We start from the raw sequence: 27257 nt of genomic DNA, 5'->3' as shown, positions 1-27257 counted from the left end.
TCTAGGAATTTGACCATGTCCTCTGAGTTGTCTAGTCTGTTGGCATATAGTTCTTCATAGTATTCTCTTCTGATTTTTAAAATTTCTTCAGGAACCATGGTGATGACCTCCTTCTTGTTTCTGATTTTGTTTACTTGTGTCCTCTCTCTTTTTTTCTTTTCCAGCGTAGCTTGGGGTACATCGATTTTATTGATTTTCTCGAACCATTTTTGGTTTTGTTGATTCTTTGTATTGTTTTATTATTCTCCAGTTTGTTTATTTCTCCTTTAATCTTTTTAATTTCTCTTCTTTTATTTGCTTTAGGGTTAGTTTGCTATTCTTACTGTAATTTTTCTAGGTGAGCAATTAAGTCCTTGATTTTTGCTTTTTATTCTTTTTTGATATGGCCATTTAGAGCAATAAATTTCCCACTCAGCACGGCTCTTGCTGCATCCCATATGTTCTCATATGTTGTATTCACACATTTCATTCATCTCCTGATTTTTCTGGCAATTTCATCTTTGACCCACTGAGTATTTAAGAGTGTGTTGTTTAATCTCCATATATTTGTGAAAGTTCTATTTCTTCGGTAATTATTCATTTCCGTCTTCATTCAGTTGTGGTTAGTGATTGTGCTTTGGATAATTTCAATCTTATTAAATTCATAAAGACATGTTTTGCATCCTAGTATATGATCTATTGTGGAGAATGTTTCATCAGTACTAGAGAAGATATATCCTGTTGTTTTTGTGTGTAGTGATCTATATATGACTATTAGGTCTAATTCATTTATCACATTGTTTAAATTCTCTATTTCCTTGTTCCTCTGTCTGTTTTTTCTGTGTATAGATGAGATGGGTATATTGAGGTCACGCACTATTATTGTTGAAATTTCTATTGCTCTCCTCAGTTTTGTCAGTTCTGCCTCATGTATTTTGGAATTCCTTGATTGAGAGTATAAACATTTACGATTGTTATTTCTTCTTGGTGAATTGGCCCTTTTGCTCTGTCCTTCTTTGTCTCTAATGACTTCTTTGTATTTAAAGTCTATTTTATCTGATGTTAGCGTAACCATTCCTGCTTTCTTTTGATAACACTTGCATAGAACATCTTTTTTCCATCCTTTTGCTTTCAATCGATTTGTGTCCTTGGGTCTAAGATGCATCTCTTGTAAACAGTGTATAGATGGTTTATAGTTTTTAATCTATTCCACCATTCTGTATCTTTTAATTGGTGTATTTAGTCTGAAAACATTCAAAATTTTTACTGTAAAAGCAGTTTTTGATTATGCCATCTTATCCTTTAGTTTTTATTTGTCAGATCTATATATTCTTTCCCTCTCTCCTTTTTTATGCTTTAAATTCCTCTTATTGGTACTCTTCAATTTGGTGCTCTCCTCCAGATCTCCCTCTCCTGTCTTTTTGATTAGCTAAAAGGACTCCCTTTAGTATTTCTTGCAGGGCAGGTCTCTTATTGACTAGTTTTCTCAGTCTTTTTCTTTGAAGATTTTAATCTCTTTCTCAATTGTGAATGACAACTTGACTATATAAGGAATTCTTGGCTGGAACTCTTTCTTGTTCATATCATTACCTTCTCGCCTCCATGCTGCCTGTTGAGTAGTCTGAATCCAGTCTTATGTGCTTTCCCTCATATGTAGTAGATTGCTTTTCTCATGTTGCCCTCAGGACTTTCTGCTTCTCTTCAACATTTAAATCTCTGACTAGAATGTGCCTTGGAGTAGGCTTATTTGGACTTATTCTATTTGGGGTTCCTTGGGCCTCTTTGATTTGCATATTTATGTCTTTTATAAGAGTTGGGGAGTTTTCCCCGATTTTATCTTCAACTGCACTTGCTTGCCCTTTAGTCTTCTCTTCTTCTTAGACACCAGTGATTCTTATATTTGCGTGTTTTTCGTTATCTATCATTTCCCTGAGATCTATTTCCATTTATCCCACCTTTCTTGCCATTTGTTCTTTTGTGTGCTCTAGTTCTATTTTTCTGTATTCTAGCTCACTTAGTCTTCCTTCTCCTTCTTTGAATCTATCATGTGTCTCTAATAGATTTCTAATTTGGCCTATAGTATTTTTGATCTCTGTGAGATCTGCTATTTTTCTTTTAACCTTTCAAATTCTTCCGTATGCTATTCTAGTGACTTGTTTGAAATATGATTTTGTTGAGATATATTCACATAGCTTAAAATCTATCCAAAGTACATAATCGAAGGCTCACAGTATCACATCATAGTTCATCACCACATTCAGTTTTTTTGTCATCTCATCATTGTGTATTCATCACCATAATCATTTTTAGAATATTTGCATCACTCCAGAAAAAGAAATAAAAAGGAAAACTCCATATATCCCATACCCCTTACCCATCCCTCTCATTGACCACAAGTATTTCAGTCTATCCAGTTTTTTTCACCCCTTATCCCAACCCAATTATTTAATTATTTTTGTCCTTATTTTTTAAGTGATCTGTCCATACGCTGGATAAAGGGAGCATCAGCCTCAAGATTTTCACAATTACATGGTTACACTGTAAAAGCTATATAGTCATACAGTCATCTTCAAGGTTCAAGGCTCCCGGATTAACGCCCTTGTGAGTCATAGCTAATGTAGTGGGAAAGGCAGTGAGCTCACCTGCTGAGCTGACTTAGAGAGAGAGAGAAAGGCCACACGTGAGCAACAAAGATGTATTTTGAGGGGTGACTTTTAGTCATAATTATAAGTAGGCTTAGCTTCTTTTCATGAAAAAGTTTCATAGGGGCGAGTCCCAAGATTGACGGTTTGGCTTATTGAATTGATTGTCCCTACTGCTTGTGAGAATATCAGGAATTTTCCAGGTTAGGGATTTTAATATTTCCTCCTTTCTTCCCTAAAGGAACTTTGCAAATACTTCTTTATTTTTCCCCCAAATTACTCTGGGATATATCAGGGCATCACACAAACCTGTAGGAACCAATAAAATCTCACTCCCTATCTAAGATACCATGCAGTCACTGTGTTGAAATAAACTGACCATACAAGCCAAACCAGCACTTCCAAAACTATACATTTATATTAAGTAAACATCTCTTCCTTTGGTCTCAGGCAGAAGTTGAAGTTCTAAAATATAGACCATATCGTCCCTTTACCCTCTCTCTATTCTGGTTTACCTTAAACCTGTCCAGATCAGACTTCTAATGGAACTATGATCACTTCTTCAGCTTTATTTATTTATTTTTTTTTAAATGGGCAGGCACCGGGAATCGAACCTCGGTCCTCGGGCATGGCAGGCAAGCATTCTTACCTGCTGAGCCACCGTGGCCCTCCCACTTCTTCAGCTTTTTAAACAGTTACTGTAGAGGGTAATGCTGACTTTCATAGCTTCACAGATCTAACTCTGTTTCAGGTCTTACACAAATACCCGAAGTTCCAGGGTATAACCATGTTTACACAAATAGCTCAGCATTTCAGAATTAACAGAAATAACAGTTACAACTTGGGGATAGATGTGACTGCTGTAAGAGCTAATGACCTAGGAACCTTTATAATAGGCCCCACCTGATAACCCATGCTCTTGACTTCAATTCTTCGAGTTTGTGTATTAAAATTAATTCATATGAGTGAGGCATGATAAGATAATATTTGTCTTTTTGTTTCTGACATTCCATTTGTCATACTGTCCTCAAGGTTCATTCACCTAGCTTCCTGCCTCATAAATTCATTCCTTCTTGCTGCTGCTCAGTAGTCCATTGTATGTATATACCAGAGTTCCCCCTTTCATTCCTCAATTGATGTGCCCTTAGGCTACCTCTATCCACTGCAAATTTTGAACACTGCCACCATAAACACCAGAGTATAAATATCCATTCCTGTCCCACTCTCAGTTCCCATAAGTATACCTAACAATGGGGTTGCAGGATTATATGGCAACATCACCCCTAAGCTCCTGTGGAGACACAGTGCCCTCCAGAGAGGCTATACCACTCTGCTTCCCTACCAACTGTGAATACATACAGCTTTTTCTCCACCACTTGTATCTCTCTGTTAATTTTTATGTATTTTTTTTTTTTTTGCATGAGCCAGCACTGGGAATCTCTGTTAATTTTTTTTTAACAGTTTTACTTGTATGTCATACAGTCCAACCTAAGTAAATAATCAATATTTCCTGATATAATCACATAGTCATGCTTTGCCACCACAATCTGTATGAGAACATTTCCTTTTCTGTAAAGAATCCCATATCGCTCCCTCTGCTTATTCGCATTTAATTTTGGCATATTAACATTGTTACATTCAGTGGAAACATATTGCAGTATTACTTTTAACTGTAGACCCTGGTTTGCATTGTTTGTATTTTTTCATGTATTTCATTTCATTTTCAACAACTTGCAATTTTTGACATTCATTTGTTCTCTCTTATGCAAAAATGTTCTTATATTTGTTCATTTCATCACCATCATTGACCACTGTAGGCATTGCTAAGTAATATAATCTTAGTCTTTATCCTCTGTCTTTCCTTCTGGTGTCCATATGTGCCCCGAGCCCTTCTCCCTCAACTATGCTCACAGTTTCATTCAGTGTACTTATATTATTGTGCTACCTGATAGTATTGTGCTCCCCATTTCTGGATGTTTACAATCAGTCCTGCACATTCTGTACTCCTTCAACACCAAATGCCCAATCTCTCTACCCTCTTTTTATCTCCTGATATAACCTGTGGTATTAACTTTAACTTTCAAAGTTCACTCATTAATGTTAGTTCATATCAGTGAGACCATAAAGTATTTGTCCTTTTGTTTCTGGCTAATTTTGCTCAGCATAATGTCCTCAGGGTTCATCCACAGTGTTATATGCTTCATGACTTTATTCCGTCTAACAACTACATACTATTCCACCGTATGTATACACCACAGCTTGTTTAGCCACTTGTCCATTGATGGGACATGGGCTGTTTACATCACTTGGCAATGATGAATAATGCTGCTATGAACATCGGTGTGGAAATGTCTGTTTGTGTCCTTGCCTTCAGTTCCTGTGAGTATATACCTAGTAATGGGATTGCTGAATCATATAGCAATTCTATACTTAGGTTCTATAATGCCAAACTGCCTTTCAGGGCGGTTGCACCATTCTGCATTCCCACCAACCTTGAATAAGTGTGCATCTTTCTCCACATCTTCTCCAGCACTTGTTATTTTCTGTTTTTTTTTTTTTTTATAATGGCCATTCTAGTAGGTGTGAGATGATATCCCATTATTGTTTTGATTTACATTACCCTAATATCCAGTGAAGTTGAGCATCTTTTCATGTGCTTTTTAGACGTTTGTATTTCTTCTTCTGAAAAGTGTCTGTTCATGTTTTTTGCCAATTAAAAAATTTTTTGTTGTTGTTGAGTTGTAGAATCTCTTTATATATTCTGGATATTAAGCCCTTATCTGATATGTCATTTCCAATTATTTTCTCCCATAGAGTAGGCTGTCATTTTACTTTCCTGACAAAGTTCTTTGATGCACAAAAGTGTTTAGTTTTAAGGAGCTCCCCAGAATTTATCTGTTTTTTAAATTTTTTAAATTTTTATTTTTTTATTGCTCATGCTTTAAGTGTAAGATCTGGGAAACCATCTCCTATCACAAGATTTATAAGATATTTCTCTGCTTTTCTTTTCTAAAAGTATTATGGCTTAGCTCTAATGTTTGGGGCTTTGATTCATTTTGAGTAAATTTTTGTGTAAGGTATAAGATATGCATTCTCTTTCATTGTTTTCCCAGTGGATATCCAGTTTTCCAGCCACCATTTGTTGAAGAGGCTGCATGTCTCAGTTGGGTTGTCTTGACCACCTTATCAAAGATCAGCTCTCTAGATGAAAGGGTCTATTTTTGAACACTCAATTTGATGCCATTGGTTAATATATCTATCTTTATGCCAGTACCATGCTGTTTTGACCACTGTAGATTTGTAACATGCTTTAAAGTCAGGTAGTGTGAGATATCTTACTCCGTTCTTCTTTCTCAAGCTATTTTTTTTTTAGCTATTTGGGGCACCCACCCTTCCAAACAATTTGGCTATTGGTTGCTCTATTTCTGCAAAATAAGTTGTTGGGATTTTAATTGATATTACATTGAATCTATAAATCAGTTTGGGAATAATTGACAATTTAACTATGTTTTTTCTTCCAGTCCATGAAAATGGTATGCCCTTCCATTTATTTAGGCTTCTTTGATTTATTTTAGCGATTTCTTGTCGTTTTCTGTGTATTGGTTTTTTTATGGCCTTGTTTATGTTTATTCCTAAGTATTTGATTCTTTTGATTGCTGTTGTAAATGAGATTTTTTTCTTGAGTTCCTCTTTAGATTGCTCACTACTAGTGTATAAAAACACTACTGATTTTTGAGTGTTGAGCTTGTACCCTGCCACTCTGCTGTACTCATTTATTGGCTCCGGTAGCTTTGCTGTATAGATTTTTTTGTATTTTCGACATAGTATGTCATCTACAAACAGTGAGAGTTCTACTTCTTCCTTTCCAATTTAGATGCCTTTTATTTCTTTTTCTTGTCTAATTGCTCTGGCTAGAATTTCCAGCACAATGTTGAATAGCAGTGGTGACAGTATGCATCCTTATCTTATTCCTGATCTTAGAGGGAAAGCTTTCAGTCTTTCTGCATTAAGGATGATACTAGCTGTGGGTTTCTCATATATTCCTTTTATTATGTTTTGTAAGTTCCCTTCCATTCATATCCTTTGAAGTGTTTTCATCAAGAAGGATGTTGAATTTTGTCAAATGGCTTCTCGGAATCAATTAAAATGATCTTGTGGTTATTCCGCTTTGGTTCATTGATATGATGTATGGTATTGATTAATTTTTCATATCTTGAACCAGCATTCAATACCTCGAATAAATCCCACTTGTTCATCGTGGATAATTCTTTTAATGTGCTGCTGGAATCAATTTGCAAGTATTTTATTGAAGAGCTTTGCAACTGTATTCATCAAGGAGATTGGTCTTGTCTGGCTTTGGTAGGGTGATGTTGGCTTCGTAGGATGAGCTTGGTAGCTTTCTGTTTTCTTCAATTTTTTTGGAACATTTAAGCAGGATTGCTGCTAATTCTTTCTTGAGTGATTATTAGAATTCACATGTGAAGCCGTCTGGTTCTGGGCTTTTCTTTTTTGGAAGCTTTTTGATGATTGATTCAGTCTCTTTACTTGTGATTGGTTTGTTAGGTTGTCTGTTTCTTCTTGAGTTGATTTTGGTTGTTTGTACTTTTCTAGGAAGCTGTCTATTTCTTCTGCATTGTCTAATTTATAAGCGTATAGTTGCTCATAATATCCTGTTATTACTTCATTTATTTTTGTGGGGTCAATGGTTATGTCCTTTCTCCCATTTCTGGTATTATTTATTTGCATCCTCTCTCTTATTTTTTTTCATCAGCCTAGCTAAGGGTCCATCGATTTTATTGATGTTGTCAAAGAGCTAATGTCCCGATTTGAATCTGTGATGTACCCCAGAAAAGCCATATCCTTTAATCCTCATTCAGTATTGCTGAGTGAGAGCTTTTTCATTGTTCCCATGGAGATATGACCCACCCAATTGAGTGTGGTAACTTTTGATTGGATGGTTTCCATGGAGATGTGTCTCCACACATTCAAGGTGGGGTTGCTTACTGGAGCCCTTTAAGAGAGAACTATTTTGGAAGAAGCTTGAGAGCCTGTGCAGCCAGAGACCTTTGGAGATGAAGAAGGAAAATGCTCCTGGGGGAGCTTAATGAAACAAGAAAGTTGGAGAGAAAGTTAGCAGACTTTGCCATGTGGCCTTCCAGCTGAGAGAGAAACCCTGAACTTCACTGGCCTTCTTGAACCAAGGTATCTTTCCCTGGATGCCTTAGGTTTGGACGTTTTCATGTAAACTTAGGACATGTAAAATTGCAACTTAATAAATTCCCCTTTTTAAAAGCTATTCCATTTCTAGTATATCACATTCTGGCAGCTTGCAAGCTAGAACAACCACCTTCTGGTTTTGTTGATTTTCTCTGTTGTTTTCATATTCTCAGATTAATTTATTTCTTCTCAAATCTTTGTTATTTCTTTCCTTCTGTTTGCTTTTGGTGTCTCTTTGTTGTTCTTTCTCTAGTTCTTCCAGGTGAACAGTTAATTCCTCAATTTTTGCTTTTTCTTCTTTTTCAGTAAAGGCATTTAGGACAATAAATTTCCCTCTTAGCACCACCTTTACTGCATCCCATAAGTTTTGATATACTGTCCTCATTTTCATTTGCCTTAGGATATTTACTGATTTCTCTTGTAATTTCTTCTTTTACCCACTGTAAAGAATGTTGTTTAGCCTCCTCATATTTGTGAATTTTCTGTCCCTTTGCTTGTTATGATTTGCAACTTCATTTCATTATGATCTGAGAAAGTGTTTTGTATAGTTACAGTCTTTTAAAATTTATTGAGACTTGCTTGGTGGCCTGGCATAAGGTCTATCCTTGAGAATGTTCCACGAGCACTTGAGAAAAATCTGTATCCTGCTGTTGGGGTGTAATGTTCTGTAACTGTCCAAGGCTAGTTCATTTATTATATTATTCAAAATTTCTGTTTCCTTATTGAACCTCTGTCTAGATGTTCTGTCCATTGGTGGGAGTGGTGAATTGAAATCTCTAACTATTATTGTGGAGATATCTACTACTCCCTTAAGTGTTGGCAGTGTTTTCATGTATTTTGGGGCACTCTGGCTTGGTGCATTAGCATTCATCATTTTTATGTCTTCTTGGTTAATTGTTCCTTTTATTAATACAGAGTGTCCTTTCTATCTCTTTTAATTGTCTTATATTTGTTATCTAATTTGTCAGATATTTTTATAGCTACCCCCACTCTTTTCTGGTTTTTGTTTGCATGAAGTATCTTTTCCCAACCTTACACTTTCAATCTGTTTTTGTCCTTGGGTCTAAAATGCGTTTCTTTTAGGGTGGGCCATGGTGACTCAGCAGGCAGAGTTCTCACTTGCCATGCCGGAGACACAGGTTTGATTTCTGATGCCTGCCCATGCAAAATAAATAAGTAAATAAGATAAAATGAGTCTCTTTTAGACAGCGTATAGATGGGTCTTGATTTTTAATCCATTCTGCCAATCTTTGTCTTTTGATTGGGGAGTTTAATTAATTAACATTTAAAAAAATTTTTTATTAATTAAAAAAAATTACAAGAAACAAACATTCCCAACACATGTACTCAGCAATTCACAATATCATCACATGGTTGCATATTCATCATCATGATCATTTCCCAGAACATTAGCAGCAATTCAGAAAAAGAAATAAAAAGATAATAGAAAAATAAAACAAACAGAAAAAAAAAATTTTACAGGCCATACCCCTTACTGATCCCTTTTGTTGATCACTAGCATTTCAAACTAAATCTATTTTAACATTTTCCCCCTATTATTTATTTTTATTCCATATGTTCCTTTCATCTGTTGACAAGGTAGATAAAAGGAGCATCGGACACAAGGTTTTCACAATCACACAGTCACATTGTGAAAGCTATATCATTATACAATCATCATCAAGAAAAATGGCTACTGGAACACAGCTCTACATTTTCAGGCAGTTCCCTCCAGCCTCTCCATTACATCTTGGATAACAAGGTAATATCTACTTAATGCTTAAGAATAACCTCCAGGATAACCTCTCAACTCTGTTTGGAATCTCTCAGCCATTGACACTTTGTCTCATTTCACTCTTCCCCCTTTTGGTCGAGAAGGTTTTCTCAATCCCTTGATGCTGAATCTCAGCTCATTCTGGGATTTCTGTCCCACGCTGCCAGGAAGATCCACACCCCTGGTAGTCATGTCCCACATAGACAGGGGGAGAGTGTTGAGTCTGCTTGCTGTGTTGGCTGGAGAGAGAGGCCACATCTGAGCAACAAAAGAGGTTCTCTTGGGGGTGACTCTTAGGCTTAATTTTAAGTAGGCTTGACCTATCCCCTGTGGGGTTAAGTTTCATATGAACAAACCCCAAGACTGGGAGCTCAGCCTATAGCTTTGGTTGTCCACACTGCTTGTGAGAATATCAAGAATTCAACTTGGGGAAGTTGAGTTTTCCCCTGTTCTCACCATTCCCCGAAGGGGACTTTGCAAATACTTTTCCCCTCACTGATCAAATGACTCTGGGATTCATCAGGGCATCACCTGGACAAACCAACAAAATCTCATGTCCTATACAAAGTTCCATGTACCTAAGGTGTTCAATCAACTATCTACATAAGTTATATTAGGAGATGCACTAGTCAAAGTATAGATCTGTACCAAATAAACATTTTTTGCTTTTTCTCACACATTAGTTGAAATTTAAAAATATTAAGTACCATCTATATTCAGCACACTGCAGTAATGACATTCTTTTGTTCTTCCTCATGCAAAAATGTTTTTTAAATTTGTACATTTAGTCACTATCATTATACACTCTAGGCATTCCTAGGTTACACCATCTCAATCTTTATCATCTATCTTTCTTTGTGATTTCATTTATGCCCCAGCCCTCCTCCCTCTATCATTTTCATATGCAGCTTCATTCAGTGTTTTAACATAATTGTATTACAGTTAGGTAATATTGTGCTATCCATTTCTGAGTTTTTATATTCAGTCCTGTTGCACAGTCTGTATCCCTTCAGCTCCAATTACCCAATATCTTACCCTATTTCTATCTCCTGATGGTCTCTGTTACCAAGGAAATATTCCAAGTTTATTCACTAATGTCTCTTCATTTCAGTGAGACCATACAGTATTTGTCCTTTTGTTTCTGGCTACTCACACTCGGCATAATGTCCTTAAGGTCCATTCATGTTGTTACATACTTCATAACTTTATTCTGTCTTACAGCTGCATAATATTCCATCTTATGTAAATGTCACAGTTTGTTTTGCCAGCTATCTGTTGATGGACATTTTGGCTGTTTCCATCTCTTGGTAATTGTTACTAATGCTGCTGTAAACATTGGTGTGTAAATGTCCATTTGTGTCCTTGCCCTCATGTCCTTTGAGAAGAGACAGCATATGCCAGACTATGTCTCTTGATTGAAGAGTTTAATCCATTAACATTCAGTGTTATTACTGCATGGGTAGTACTTTCTTCTACTATTTTGCTTTCTGGATTTTATATGTCATATCTAATTTTCCTTCTTTTTACCTTTATTCATAGTCTTCCTTTCTACACGCTTCTCCACCTCTCTCTTCTGTCTTTGTATCTGTCTCTAGTGTTCCCTTTAGTATTTCTTACAGAGCTGGTCTCTTGGTCACAAATTCTCTCAGTGATTTTTTGTCTGAAAATGTTTTAATTTCGCCCTCATTTTTGAAGGATAATTTTGTTGGATATAGAATTCTTGGTTGGCAGTTTTTCTCTTTTAATAATTTAAATATATTATCCCACTGTCTTCTTGCCTCCATGGTTTCTGCTGAGAGATCTGCGCATAGTCTTATTGGGCTTCCCTTGTATGTGATGGATTGCTTTTCTCTTGCTGCTTTCAAGATCCTCTCTTTCTCTTTGACCTCTGACATTCTGACTAGTAAGTGTCTTGGAGAACGTCTATTTGGATCTATTCTCTTTGGGGTATGCTGCACTTCTTGGATCTGTAATTTTAAGTCTTTCATAAGAGTTGGGAAATTTTCAGTGATAATTTCCTCCATTAGTTTTTCTCCTCCTTTTCCCTTCTCTTCTCCTTCTGGGACACCCACAACATGTATATTCGTGTGCTTCATATTGTCTTTCAATTCCCTGATCCCTGCTCATATTTTTCCATTTTTTTTCCCTATAGTTTCTGTTTCTTGTCATATTTCAGAGGTTCCGTCCTCCAGTTCAGAAATCCTATGTTCTGTCTCTCGAAATCTATCATTGTAGTTTTCCATTATTTTTTTCATCTCTTCTACTGTGTCTTTCATTCCCATAAGTTCTGTGATTTGTTTTTTCAGACTTTCAGTTTCTTCTTTTTGTTCTTTCCTTGCCTTCTTTATATCCTCCCTCAATTCATTGATTTGGTTTTTGATGAGGTTTTCCATGTCTGTTTGTACATTCTGAATTAATTGTTTCAGCTCCTGTATGTCATTTGAATTGTTGGTTTGTTCCTTTGACTGGGCCATATCTTCAATTTTCCTAGTGTGATTTGTTATTTTTTGCTGGCGTCTAGGCATTTAATTACCTTAATTAGTTTATTCTGGAGATTGCTTTCACTTCTTTTATCTAGGGTTTTCTTGCTGGATGAATTTGTTGTCTGTCTGTTCTTTGACATTTCGTTTAGCTTTATCTGGACCTTTAGCTTAAGTTTTGTTTAACAGAGGAGAATTTTTCAGTTCTTGTTTTCTTGTTTCTTGCCCTGCTTGTATGGTGCCTTCCCCCCCCCCCACCCTAAGGAGGGTCTACTTTGATATTATAGACCCCAGTCAGATTTTCCCAGACCAAACTGGCCTCCTATCAGGAGGAAAGATTCACCTGCATTGGTTTTCCCTGAGGGTGAGACCCAGCAGGTTGAAAGACTTTCCTGTGAAGTCTCTGGGCTCTGTTTTTCTTATCCTGCCCAGTATGTGGCGCTTGTCTGACTGCAGGTCCCACCAGCATAAGATGATGCGGTACCTTTAACTTTGGTTGGCTCTCCCTGCTGGGGGCATGGTGGAGACAGAGGAGAGGTTGTAGGCTGGTTTTAATGGCTTCAAATTACCAAGCCCTGGTGTCTGAATTCCTTAATGGAGGGATTCCACCTGGGTGGGGCTTCACACCTCCCCTGGGGAAGGCACAAGCTCCAAATAAGCTCCCAAAAGAGCTCACTTCTGCCTATGCCTGGGGCAATTGCAGCCTGAGAAGCCCTGCTGCTGTATCCAGAGGCAGTCAGATCCAAAGTCAGGCTTTGTAGATACACAGCAGCAAAAGCCTCTGTTTCCTTCTTTTTTTTCACCCCTTTTTCTGTCAGTCCTGCCCCCTTGGCACCGGGGCAAAAATGAGCAGCCTCCGCTTTGATCAGGTTCACCTAAGCTGGGGGCCTAGTTTTGGTAGTCAGAATTTGTTAATTAGTTCTACAATTGGCATTTGATTGTGCCCAGTTCCTGCTGCTGGTAAAGTCCTTTCCTTTCCCCTCTGGGAAGCGGCCTGTGGGGGAGGCGCGCTGCTCGCCACAGCTTTGGGAACTCACGGTTCTGGGGGGTGCTTGCAGCTGGTCCAGCTGGTCCAGACTGGTGTACGCTCTGTGTCTGGTCACTGTCATGGCTCCGGGAGCTCTTCTGTACTGTTTCTGGTTATTTAGTAGTTGTTCTGTAGGACAAACTAAAATAAGCACGTTGTTAAGCCGCCATCTTGACCCGGAAGCGTAATAACCATGAGTGCAAACCGCACGGCCCCGAGAGCTGAGAGGGAGCCCACAGGCCGGCCATGGCGTGCGCAGAACAAGCAGGGCGGAAGTGGTTAATTAATTAACATTTAATGTTTACTCTAAGGGCAGTGCTTTCGTCTACCATTTTGGTCTTTATGTGATATCTTTTTTTTTTTTTCTCATTTTATATTTCCTGGTATTTAATTTCTGTGCTCTTCTCCAAACCCCTCTCTCTCTCCTGTTTTTTTCCTGTCTGCCTGTAGTGCTCCCTTTAGTATTTTTTTTTTTTGAAGCTGGTGTCTTAGAAACTCCCTTAGTGACTTTTTTGAAAATATTTAAAATCCCTCCTCCTTGTTTTGAAGGACAGTTTTGTTGGGTATGGAATTCTTGGTTGGCAGTTTTTCTCTTTCAGAATCTTAAATTTATCATACCATTACCTTCTTGCCTCCATGTCTTTTTCTGAGAAATCTGCTCATAGTCTTATCAAGCTTCCCTTGTATGTGATGGATTGCTTTTCTCTTGCTGCTTTCAGAATTTTCTCTTCATCTTTGATATTTAATAATCTGATTAGTAAATGTTTTGGAGTAGATCTATTTGGATCTGTTGTGTTTGGGCTATGCTGTGCTTCTTGAATTTGTAATTTTATGTCTTTCATAAGTGTTGGGGGGAAATTTTTAATAATTATTTCCTCTGTTAGTTTTACTGCCCCCTTTCCCTTCATTTCTCCTTCTGAGACATCCATAACATGTATGTTTGTTCTCTTCATATTGTCCTTTGATTCCCTCAGGCCCTACTCATATTTTCCCAATCTTTTCCCAGTCTTTTCTTTTGTGTGTAGTAATTCAGATGTTCTGTCCTCTAGTTCACTGATCCTTTCTTCTGCCTGTTCAGATCTTCTGTTGTAGGCCTCCATTGTTTTTTTTCTATCTCTTCTGTTGTGCCTTTCATTCCCATAAGTTCTCCCATTTGTTTTACAAGCTTTCAAGTACTTCTTTATATTTGCCCAACGTCTTCTTTATCGCCTTCATCTCTTTTGCCATATCTTTCCTCAATTTGATGACTTGATTTTTAATGTGGTTTTGCATGTCTATTTGAACATCCTTAAGTAGTTGTTTCAACTCCTGTATCTCATTTGAAATGTTATATTCTTCCTTTGACTAGCCATATCTTCAGTGTTCCTAATATGACCCGTTATTTTTTCTTGGTGTCTAGACATTAGATTTCCTTAATTAGTTCATTTGGGAGGTCATTTTCACTCTTTTTCCTGTGCCTTTTTTGTTCATGGCTTTATCTTTTATCTGTTCTTTGGCATTCAGTTCAAGTATTTAGCCTTCTAGCATAGCTTCTGTTTAATTGATCAGAATTTTTCAGCTCTTGTTTTTCTGGGTGTTGCTCTGCCTATGTGCATCTTTTTTTTCAAAGAGAGAAAGAGTTTATTACTAGGAGCATAGTTGAAGAGCAGATGGTCTAGTGGCCCAAAATCTATCTCCCCGTACAAATGTCAGGGGCTGAAACTAGTTAATATGTGACTTCAAATTTCTTGTTGGCATTAGGGCCTCTGCCCTATGAGAAAATGATCATATAAGGGGAGTAATATCTCTTCCAGTCACAAAGGTACAAGGTAAGGAAGGGCTTTTACAATAATTTCAAATATCAGAGCAGCTCAATTATAGTTTAGGGATTTCAGGTATTTCCCTCTGTTTCCTCCAAGATAACAGAAAGCAAAAAGGAACATAATGATTATGTATCAAAATCATCCCTTGAATAATAATTTCTTGGTTATAGCTCTTCCCTTTCATTTGATAATTCTTTCTCAATCTTGAGACATGTCTGCATGATGAATCTTCTGACTGCTTCAAGGCTGAAAAAGCATAGTCATTACAGGACAGAGGGATGAAACATTGAAACCAACCTCCCCAGGTTTGCCATTCAAAAGCTGGAGTTGGTAAGTTGCTCTACATGTCCCCAGGCTGTATGTGCCATTTTCTTGGGGCCCAGACCTTTTCTAGTATTTTGTAATTTCCAACTCAGAAAGCCTTGTTCCCCCCCCCTCCACCCCATCAGCTGTGCCCACTCTGTGCCAGGGTGAAACTTCCTGGTTCCTTTCATGCTTATTTCAGGTTTATCTGTGCTCAGGGTGTGTTTTCAGCAGTCTGAATCTGTTAATTAATTCTGTAGTTGGAGCCTGGTTGATCTACCTTCACTGCTTCTTATAGTGTCTGTTTCTTTTTCCCTTTGGAAGCCAGCCTGCCACGCCTTTTGGGGAAGGATGTCGGCCTCCGCAACTTGGGAGACTTTATATGATCATTTTTTCATAGGGCAAGGGCCGTAATACTAATAAGAAATTTGAAGTCACCTGACATTTGTAGATTATATTGGCTATACTTGGGAGACTGTGTGGGATCTCAGCCATTCCACCCATTCCATACTCATGTACCATGTATGTCTAGTCACTGATGTCCCCCTGACAATTATTCCATTAAATTCCTGGCTGTTTGCTAGCTGCTCTGGCGGACGAACTAAATTCCACACCTCACTATACTGCCAGCTTGCCCCTCTTCCTCTTCTAGGGTCTTCTTGATATCCTTTATTTCTTTATGAATACCCTTGAGTAGTTGTTCCATATTCTTTGTTGCTTCTGGTGTCTTGATTTTGTCATTTCTGCCTGAATCTTCAAATGCTTTGTGATTTTCTCTTGTGTTTGGGGCATTTGATTATCTTAACAAGGTGATTTTGTAGGTTGGTTTCCTTCACTCGTCTAAAGTTTTGTATTTGCTTGAATTTGCATTGGAGGTTCCCTTTTGCACTTGATTTGTCAGTAATTCTCCTCAAACCAAGGCCTGGATCTCATGTGGGAGGTGCAGTTCTACCTGAGGGTCTATTAAAAGCTACGCAGGGTTGTATGTATAGTTCAGTGACAGAATGCCCGCTCAACACATGTCAGACTTGGGTTTGACTCCTGGCCCATACACCCAGAAAAACAAAAGAAAAAATACCTCTGTAATACTAGGTCCCAAAGCCAAAGGGAGACACTGCAAGATATGTTGTGAATGAACTCAGACTGGTCCCTGCAGAAAAAGAGAGAAAAAAAAAAAGAAATTAAAATAAAAAACTAGGCAGATGGGGAGCTTGCCAGCCTGCACTTACCAGTTCTTCCCAGTGGATGTCACCCTTGAGCAACCTCCTCCCCTTAGGCCTGCCTTTGCCTGACTGTGGTGGCTGGCTGAAAGATGGCATGTGCAACGACAGGACAGCTGGTCCTGGGGCGCGACATGAGCAAGTAATCATAATGCCTGGTGAGGCAGCTGATTGGGGTGCCTGGTACTCAGCACATGTGCTACTCACAGTGCCCAATGAAATGTCAGAGTAGCTGGTGTACTGATCAATCCTGGTGCCCATTGGGTGTGGCTTTTCACTATGGGTGGCTAGGTGTGGTTCAAGTAACCCTATAGGTGCTACTGGCTGCCAAGCCATGCAGGGAGGTCTCCCCAGATTGGATTGGAGGGACAGTCCATTCCATTGGGTTTGTACTTTCCTGCATGCTGCTGCCCATCCCCAATGGGGCTATGGCTGAACAGACTCACCCTGCTCTCCCTGTCATGATCTCCCCATCTGTTCTACCAGCACCACCCCATGAAATGCCGAAGACCCCTTTCAATCACTCATCTCCCCACAACTGCAGTTGCAGTTGTTTTTTTATCCCCTCTTCTTGTTGCCTCATGGAGCAGGGATGAAACCAGCCTACCCTTCTCTGCCATCTTCCTAGAACTTCCTGATTCAATTTTGGGTCACATTTAAAAGTTATTTGACTTTATTGGAGAGCACTGTTTTCAAAGTTAGCATTCATTAGAATCATATGGAGGGCTTGTTGAAATGTAGAGTGTTGGGTTCCTTACCTAGAAATTCTGATTCATTCAGTCTGGGGTCATGGCCAAGAATGTGCATTTCTAATAGGGTTTTTGGAGATGTTGATGCTCTTGATCTGGGAAGAACACTTTGAGACCCACTACTGTGGATATATATGGTGGCCTTACAAAGTGATGGTACAACTGCAGATGATAATTGAAATCTGTTGAGTATCCTGATAAGTCTGTTTGCTCCTGTCTCCACTTACCACTTGTAACTCTTCTTTTTCCTATAGTCTCCTTATCTTTCACCTCTAACAATAAAGAATAATTTTTGAGTGTTTTTTTAAATTTTTTTAATTAATTAAAAAAAGATAGAACAACAAATGAACACAAGCATTCTTAACATATGATTATTCTGTTCTACATGTATAATCAGTAATTCACAATATCATCACATAGTTGCACATTCATCATCATGGTCAGTTCTTAGAACATTTACATCAATTCAAAAAAACAAATAAAAAGACAACAGAGAAACATTCATACATACCATACCCCTTACCTCTGCCTTTCATTGATCACTAGCATTTCAATCTAAATTTATTTTAACATTTGTTCCCCCTATTATTATTTTTATTCCATGTGTTTTGCTTGTCTATTGATAAGGTAGGTAAAAGGAGCATCAAACACAAGGTTTTCACAATCACACAGTCACATTGTGAAAACTGTATCATTATACAATCATCTTCAAGAAACATGGCTACTGGAACATAGCTGTACATTTTCAGGCAGTTTCCTCCAGCCTCTCCATTGCATCTTGACTGGGTGATATCTATTTAATGCATAAGAATAACCTCCAGAATAACCTCTCGACTCTGTTTGGAATCTCTCAGCCATTGACACTTTATTTTGACTCATTTTGCTCTTCTCCGTTTTGGTTGAGAAGGTTTTCTCAATCCCTTGATGCTGAGTCCCAGCTCATTCTAGAATTTCTGTCCCATGTTGCCTGGAGGGTCCACACCCCTGGGAGTCAAGTCCCACATAGCCAGGGGGAGGGCAGTGAGTTTGCTTGTTGTGTTGGTTGGAGAAGAGAGGCCACATCTGAGCAACAAAAGAGGTTCTCTTGGGGGTGACTCTTAGACCTAATTCCAAGTAGGCTTGACATATCCTTTGTGGGGTTAAGTTTCATATGAACACACCCCAAAATTGGGGACTCAGCCTATTGCTTTGGCTGTCCTGAGTGGGGTTGTTTTTGATAAAGATGCTAATATCATTTATGAGAGTCTTTATAAAACCTAGTAACTAGCATTTTGAAGATCAGGTGATTCTGTTATGCAAAGAAATTTGTTCTTTTCAGGTCATTGGTTCTTGAGATTATTGTACTACTTTTTTTTCCCCCGTTTCTCACCATTCCCCCAACGGGACTTTGCAAATACTTTTTTTTTTTTTTTTTTTTTTTTTTTTTTTTTTTCTTCAAAGGAAAGACAGAGAGAAGGAAGGAAGGATAGAAGGAAGGAAGGAAGGAAGAAAGGGAAACATTTTTAAACATTTTCTTGTTTTATTGTATTCTGTTTCTCCGTTTTCGTTACATGGGCTGGGGCCGGGAATCGAACCGAGGTCCTCCGGCATAGCAGGCAAGCACTTTGCCCGCTGAGCCACCGCGGCCCGCCCTTTGCAAATACTTTTTTATTCACTGTTCAAATCACTCTAAGATTTATCGGGGCATCACTCTGGACAAACTTAGAAAATCTCATGCCCTACTCAAGGTTTCAAGTATTGTGCTTCTTTTTACACTTTTTATTTCTTATGAGGGATTAAGTAAAATGATGCAGATAATGGTTCAAGATCAATAGCAATGTAGAAGGGACAATTATTCAATAATTTTACCTTTATTTTATTCTTTATGGGTTTTCTAGGGAATATTAACCTGTACATATTTGTATGTATTTGTGTATTTGTTGACTCATTTTTGTACATCTTCAAAGATGCTGGTAATAATTTTAAATTTTTATCTTGACTCTTAATCTTAAGCACTTTTGTTTTAGACAGATTAGTTTCTCTTATTTGAATGAAGAAATGTCTGTTATTAATCATTTGGAAAATCAAATGAATCTGTTTGGCGAAGAACTAAATTCTACCTCTGACATTTGACTGGCTTTTCTTAGATTCTTTGTTGATTGGTTAATGTTTTTGATTGCAGAACTTCAAATAAACCATATATTTCTTTAATATAGTTGAGGACAAAGTCTGATTAATAATAATATCAGCAGCAGGCAAATGACAGTAATTTTGTCCTTATATTCTAATCTGTTTTTGATTGGTGCTTAAAGAAGTAATTGAACCCTTAAATAATGGATGATGACTGAAGATCTGTGTTTTCTGGACATTTTGGAATCTGTCTGAATGAACTGTGGCCCAGGCAGTTTGTGCAGAGAGGAAGAAGTCCTGAGAGTTGACATTCATTTCTCCATACTGAGGTGTCCTTTTTGCAGAGTGAAGATGCGTTTTGATAGTAATTTTTTTGACAGGAAGATTTTTGCAAAGATAAAGCACCACTTTAAATGGAAATAGGTAATAAATAAGTCATGATGGGGTTTTATTCACATCAGTAAAGTGTGGTAGGGGAACTTAGAGAGCACGTTTTTTTGTCTGCTTAAGTTGTTTGAGGAGCTTGTGCTGTGCAGAAAGGAATATATCTGGTTAGTAAACTTGAGCCTATTTTAGTCAGTAGTCATCTCCAATGATTTGTCTACCAGTTGCCATGGCTCAGGAAAACAAGTGAGCTTTAAAAAACAGATTATCTTGTAGGAAGAGGATAAGATATGGGATTTCAGGAAGAAAGAATAAAACATATTTATGGACCAGCAAATCTACAATAGGAATTAGAATGCTTAAGGAGGAAGAAATGATCTCTAGAAATTCAACAGTTGCCACCAATTTCATTCTTACAAACAGCTTCATAGAGTATCTACTTTGCCTGGTAATTCCCACAAAGAATTTTTTTTTCCATACCCTTATTGATTGATTTAATGAAGTGTCACCATGTTTGCAAGCCATCTAATTTTTTAATCAATATTAAATTTGCTAGGAAAAGTTGAATATTGAAATTGGTTAATATTTTTATACCTATACTCTTCAGGGTAGGAAATAAATTTCTGTTTAAACTAGAAGATAGGTGTGTGTCGGAAGGTATTGTGGGCATGGACAGGTGGCCCATGGGCACAAGAGAGCTCTCATTTGCTATATATTATTTATATTTTCACAATGAATGAGAGCTTCTTTAATTTCCAGGTTTTTTTTTTTTTTTACTGTAATGACTATTTAATGCTTCATTCTGAGCTTGAATAAGTCATTACTTTTTGAAAATCTGTCTATAATAAGCATAGTGTATGTACTGTGAAGCTACAGTTTTAGAAAAGGAAAAATCTAATTATTAAGAAATGAAATACGTAATTTGGAAGAACCTAGAGCTCTTCTGGAAAACTAATGCATAGTCTGCAACACTTAAAAAAATTACTTATTTTCTTTTAAAAATTATTGTAATGACTTTGGTGACATAGAATTTTAGCATTTTAGAATATTGATTGTTTTCCATCTTCTTGGCTTTAGGCAGAAAGTAAACTAAACTGTTTAAGTTATTGGTTGTGCCTCAGACTAAAGATGGTGAGATTGAAGCTCATGACTATGGCAGGCCACGCTACCTTTTCTGACAGCATTATCCTTATCTGAGTGCAGGTCTCATGTAGATTCTACTTTGAAACTCTAAAGATGTAGACATGTAACTCTGGACCTCCTGTCAGTCCCTGGTTGGGGTCTATTCTCTGTTTTCCCCAAACTTTAGATCTTTATTAGATATTGGCCTGGAGAAGTGGTTTGTTTCTCTCATACAATCAGTTGTAGGCCATGCGCTGATGCCCTCTGAGAAACTAGTTCTGCTTTCTATTGCCTTGTGTTCGCCTAAGGTTTAAAAAAACACAACACAACAAAAAACAGAAGGGAAGGTATGTTTCTGATTTCCTTAGTTGGAACTTAGAATATGTTTTTTTTTTTGGGAGGGGGGTGCATGGTCCAGGAATTGAACCTGGGTCTCCTGCATGGGAGGTGGGCTTTCTAACCACTGAAATACCTGTGCACCCCTGGAATATGTTTTCCTGTAGGAAAAAATATTTAAATTTGAACAGGTGATCCTGAAATAGATTTAGTAGTACTATAGTTTAGATATATTCCAAATGAATTTGGTGTTAGGAGATTTGCATGTTAGCATATTCTCCATTTTCAGGAGGAAATTCAGGACAACTTTACTTCAGCCTCTCTTGAAAGAGCCATGCTTCTAGCGTGTTCACCATTTTCCTTACTGTTTCTTGAAGTCCTCTGTTTTCTAGTGTGCTTTCACATCATATGATAAAGAATACCTGCTGATGGTTCTGCTCTCTGCCATGAGTCCAGGGTTTGATTATTTGGTAGATTGACATTGGTTGTGGGGATTGTTGCTTATTGTCCCCGAGTTTCCAGCTTTAGCTTAGTGGCCAGCCTTGAACAGATTTTGAAGATAGTCCCTGATTTTTAAAATGCTTCCCTTTTGTGCTGCTATTCTCAATTTCAAGGGCAATCATTCTCTTTTCAGTTATTCCACTGAATCATTAAAATATCTTTCTTCTCATGACCTTTATTAACTTTCCCTTTGTACACATGCAAAATTAATTTTATATTGATCAAAAGTGGGTCAGAATTGCAGTGCAAGTCAGCATCTTTTCAAAATGCTGCTTCCCCTTCTCTAAGTACACCAGAATGGAGTTTGAGGTTTCTTTAGCTCAGTTTTCTAACAATTCAGCAAACATCAAGTAAGTTTGTCAGGAATGTCCTCAGTGCTGAAGAGGCAAACATGGAAAAGACATCATTTATGGCAACGTGTTTTTATCTATAGTTTAAGCTAAAAGTGAAGTAGTGTAGGAAAATAATGGGCCTCCAACAGATGGTTTTCACAAAATAGGTATGTTCAAGTATATATTAAAAAGAAATATGGAAACGGAAAGGATTAACACCTTTTCTGAAGCTTATTTATGAAAAAAAAAGCCTCAGTGAAAGTGGCTTTATCAAAGATATATTATATCTGACCTTCTGCCAGGAGGGATTCCTGTGGAGGTCTTTGGCCAGGAACTATATTGTTATGAGATTAAGAGGATGTTTTATTTCTGATTGTTACAAACTTTAGCCATAGGAGTACTATGTGTGAGTTATATTTCACGTTTGTTTGTATAGTATTCATTTTATTGCCTTGATAGGAAGAAATTCTGGAATGTTAACTTCCTGCTTTGGCAAATTGCAATGAGAATCAGGTAGGCTTCTTAGTTAATCTGTTGACTGTAGTTGTGATTATCCAGGATTAGGAAGCTGCTCAGGATAAGAGAAATGTCAGAGAAAAGGTTTAAGAAAAACACATAAAAAATTAGAATAACAAAGCAGAGTTTAGTTTGTGAAAGGGATAAGGTTTAGGGAAACAGAAAGAGAACAGATTGTGTGTGTGTGTACTTTTGTGTACGTATGTGTGTTGTGTCTTTGCTTTTGTGTGTTTGGAGGATATCATGCATTGGGAAATATCTGTGTGAATTTACTGATTTGCTTTCCCTTTTATCATTTCTTACGGAACCCTACATAGAGTGTCTGCTGTTATCTGGACTGTTTCTTCTCCAAGACTTCTTTCTGTAAGAAACTAAGAGGATGCACTCTTTCTGGCCCATTTCCTTGAGGGCAGTGAAGTAAAGCATAAGGCTGAGACCTTCATGCCTTGTTCTGGGGACACTACTGTGATAGCCTTGCCTCTGGCAGTGAGCACAAACTAGAAATGTTCCTTTATGAAGGAGAGAACCAAGATTTTCTATATCTTTCTCAATGCTTTGCTGTTGTGAAAATTAGGATAATTTTAAAAACTCGAAATCATTACTTTAAAAGGTTTATCAGACCACGGTGGCTCAGCAGGGAGAGTTCTTGCTTGCCATGCCAGAGACCTGGGTTCGGTTCCTGCTGCCTGCCATGCAAAAAAAAGAAAAAAAAGTTTATCTACAAAACCCTTTTAAGAGCTGAGCTTGACATTGCATTAAGTATTTTATGTAGACTATTTTATTCAATTCTTTTAATAGGCTTATACACATGCATCATACATATGCATATATGTAAGTGTGTGTGTGTGCATATTCTCCATTTTATAGATAAGGAAATGGGTTTGGAGAGGGTATATGGCTTAATCAAGGGCACATAACCAGCTCAATGGTAGAGCTGTAGTTTGAACCCATAGCATCTAACTCTCAGTGGCAAGGGCTAGCCAATACACAGTCATTCCACTTCCTGCACTTTAGGTTAATGTGAGAGTTCAGGCCAGATCTAGCCTTCTATTTCAATCATCATGGGACAGTTAAAATTAATGCTACTTGAAAAATGGGAAATTTTATGCTTATTGCTGAGTTGTCTTCGCAGCACAGTAAGTTAAGGATCAAATTTTATTTATTAAAACCTTGATTCATTTGAATTAAAACCTTATTATTTTAATAACCTACGAAGCTATTCATCTGATAAAACTGACCAGAAAAAACTGACATGAATTACATTCTTAGAATTGCAGTTAGATAATCATAGAAGAAGATATCACCTGTCACTTTTAGATTTTCTCATTTTTGCTTGTATTACTAAGCTATAGGTTAGTTTGATCCCTTGAGTATTTACTTGTACCTGTCTTATTTCCAAGTAGATTGTGTACATGTGAATATGAATCAAAGATGAGGTTGCTGACTGATTTTTTTGATTTAAGAATTCAGATTCTTTTCTCTGGCCCTCATTATGTGTTCTTTGGTATCAAAGATAAATTTGCCCTTTCAAATTCAGAGTATCCTTAAGAAAAATGTAAAAGTTTTCCTGTCTGTGCCTTATTTACTTCATTCCTTTTTACTGTGTTCTCCAGGAGTACTTGGTGTCAAAGCAGAACGCTTTGAAGAAGGAATGAAGGTAAAGCATTGTGCTTTGTCTCTTGTGGGAGAGCCAATAATGTACCCAGAAATCAACAGATTTTTGAAGCTACTCCACCAGTGTAAAATCTCCAGCTTCCTAGTGACAAATGCACAATTCCCCATGGAAATCAGGTGAGTAAACCAGCCTATTGTAATATGCTGCTTGAATCTGTATTTGACTGAAAAGTAGACCTAATAGGCATTCATACATTCAAAAAGAACTTACTGAATACTTACATATAAATGTTGGGCTTTTGGAAGCAGAGATAGTCCTCTTCATATTATATTAGTCTGTTATAATAGTAAAAAGAATGCAGCCCAGATAAGCTGATAGAAGAATGCAAAAGAGAATTTTTTCAAATGGGTGAAGTAGGCTAAAACTGTCTAGAGAAGCATTATTTAATTTGGATCTTAAAATATGGAGGGGATTGGTTCTTGGGGTGGTAGGAAACTATTTTTTTAAGAATAACCTCACAAGAAAGACACAGAGTTTGGGTATTTGTGATAGTGTCTTAGGCATTAGGGAGTTGTCAAACCACAGTGGGTATTTTAACACCCATAAGGATGGCTGTAATGAAAAACTCAGATAATAATGAGTGCTGATGAACAGGTGGAGAAATTGGAAACTTGGTATGTTGTTGATGGAATAGAAAATGTTTCAGACGGCCGGCAATGGTGTCTCAGTGGTAGAGTTCTCACCTGCCATGCCCGGAGACCTGGGTTCAATTCCCGATGCCTGCCCATGCAAAAAAAAAAAAAAAAAGTAACCTCTTTGGAGAACAGTTTGGCAATTTCTCAAACTTCAGAACTTCAGAGTTATATGATCCAGCAATTCCATTCTTAGTGTATACCCAAGAGATGAAAACATACATCTCCACAAAAATTTATATGTAAATGTTTATAGTGGCATTATTGATAGTAGCGAAAAGATAGAAATAGCCCAAATGTGCATCAACAGATGATCGAGTAAACAAAATGTGGTATATTCATACAATGAAATATCCAGCCATTAAAAGAAAGTAAATACTGATATATGTTACAACAATAATGAATCTTAAAAACATTATGTTGGGCGGTACGATGGTGGCTCAGCGGCAGAATTCTCGCCTGCCATGCCGGAGACCCAGGTTTGATTCCCAGTGCCTGCCCATGGGAAAAAAAATTATGTTGCGTGAAAGAGGCATCAAACAAAAAACTACATAATACATAATTCCATACATGAATTCAATTATTATAAATCCCCAGTTATATGAAATGTCCAGAATATTTTATTTTCATTATGCATTTCTAATAGTTTCTTTATTTCCAAGACAATATCAAGAGAGTTTTTGGTAAAATTTCTTTCCATGTACAAACTATTTGAAAACTAGGTGAAGAAATAAACTTCTTTGACAAGGAATATTTGCAAAAATCCTATGGTCAAGTTATATTAATGGTCAAATCTTTAAATATTTATTTCTTCTTTTGAAAATTGTAGTGGAGATCACACCAGGACAGTAGAGCAAAATAGAGAACTAAAAGGAACCTAGGATTGGGAAGGAAGGTGGAGGGTCATTATGCCTATGACAAAGTTGTGGAGTTGGAACATCAGAAAGACTCTCTAAAAAATTACTAGAATTAATAAGTGAGTTTGTCAAGGTTTCTGAAAATAAGGTCAATATGAAATCAATTTTGTATGTATATATAGGAATTTTTCAGTGTTAAATCTAAAATAGTAAAGTCATCAATTTCTTATGTAAATGTATTGAATAATACATAAGATGTGTACGCAGAAAGCTATAAAACATTAATGAGAGGAAATAATTGTGTTTATATACATATGCAAAATGGCCAGCGGGACAGAAAAACAAATACAGAGGACAGTTGGTTTATAAAAGGAATTATGCACTGAAAAATACTGGGAAAGGACAGTGAAATAAATTGTGTTGGTTCTGTTGGGTCTCTATAGAGAAAAAGATGATTGTTGACCCATAAATCATATAATACACAAAAATGAATGCCAGGTAGATTTAAAATCTGAAATAAAAACTAAAACAATAAAACTTCCAGAAGATAACTTTGGAAATATCTCTGTAAGTTTCAAGTAAGAAATATCTCAACTAGATACAAAAGAACACTCACCAGGAAGGAAAAGATGGATGTATTGGACTACATTAATAGTAAGAAGTTGCATTCATGTAAGGAAACGATTAAGAGCACAAAAAGCAAGACACGATAGAATATATTTGTATCAAAAATAACTCCAACAGTGCTTGTTTTCAGATTATATAAAGAATTACAAATCAATAAGAAAAAGACAAATATCCCATTGGAAGAATGGGGTGGTATGGTCCCCCCCGGGGGTGTGTTTTATGATCTTTTGCTGGTGGTGGAGTAAAGTTAGTATGGGGACATGCAGAAGTGATTTTCTTTGCCAGTTGAGAATCAATTCATGGTGAGCTATAGATGCTGTGGGAGTTTTATAGCTCTCAAGTTTATGATAGTACACAAAGTAACAGCCACTGTCCTATATTCTCCTGCCCTTGGAGATTTCAAGTGTAAATCCATTCTTATTAGTCTTGCTTGCTGGCAGCTAACGAGATTATATTATCTTTTAATAGTTTTTGTCAGGTTGGTAAATATGTGTTTTATGACTCTGAAAATGAAAATACATGGAGGCCCAAGTTTCTAGGCAATTTTTGTTTCTTTCTGTTTTTTATGATAACTCTTTAGATGGTCTGAGAATGTCTGAGCTCTTTCTCAAGATGGTCAGAGCCAACTCATAATTGGGTCTCTATGACAGATTTGCAGAAGGCTCTTAAATGATTGGTGGCAAACATCATTTGTAATAATATTCTGCTTAGCCAGTTCCTCTAAGCTATAGCATGACTATCATCAGCCCTTCCTTAGACATTTATTAAGTAATATCAACTTTAGCTCTTTTTTCCTGTATTTCTATCTTGATTATTTTATTTATAATTCATTAGGAACTATAGGTTTATTTTTCATTCCTTTCTCTCCATCATGTCCCACATGGTTTACTGGATCAATTGTTGTTCTTAATCTCAGTGAATAGAAATAGATTCTGGTGAATCTGAGAAGAATAGGAATTCATTCAAAGGATTT

General features: G+C 37.1%; 1 protein-coding gene and 1 long non-coding RNA gene across 2 annotated transcripts in view; one reads left to right on the top strand and one right to left on the bottom strand.

Moving 5' to 3' along the window:
* The window catches only part of LOC143667153 (uncharacterized), a 62492-nt gene extending 45965 nt beyond the window's left edge, over positions 1-16527 (bottom strand). Inside the window, exons 1-2 of the long non-coding RNA XR_013167899.1 lie at positions 16454-16527; positions 16303-16374 (exon numbers count right to left, since the gene is read on the bottom strand). This is a non-coding gene — a long non-coding RNA (uncharacterized LOC143667153). The remainder of the gene's footprint in view (positions 1-16302; positions 16375-16453) is intronic.
* The window catches only part of LOC143667150 (S-adenosyl-L-methionine-dependent tRNA 4-demethylwyosine synthase TYW1), a 275466-nt gene that overhangs the window by 85224 nt on the left and 162985 nt on the right, over positions 1-27257 (top strand). Inside the window, exon 12 of the mRNA XM_077141012.1 lies at positions 24107-24284. Within this exon, the coding sequence (XP_076997127.1) occupies positions 24107-24284 (178 nt within the window). The remainder of the gene's footprint in view (positions 1-24106; positions 24285-27257) is intronic.

Source organism: Tamandua tetradactyla, chromosome 23 (genome assembly GCF_023851605.1).
Source record: "Tamandua tetradactyla isolate mTamTet1 chromosome 23, mTamTet1.pri, whole genome shotgun sequence".
Lineage (NCBI taxonomy): Eukaryota > Metazoa > Chordata > Mammalia > Pilosa > Myrmecophagidae > Tamandua > Tamandua tetradactyla.
The sequence above is the reverse complement of the archived record's forward strand: the minus strand, read 5'-3'. Positions and strand labels throughout refer to the sequence as shown.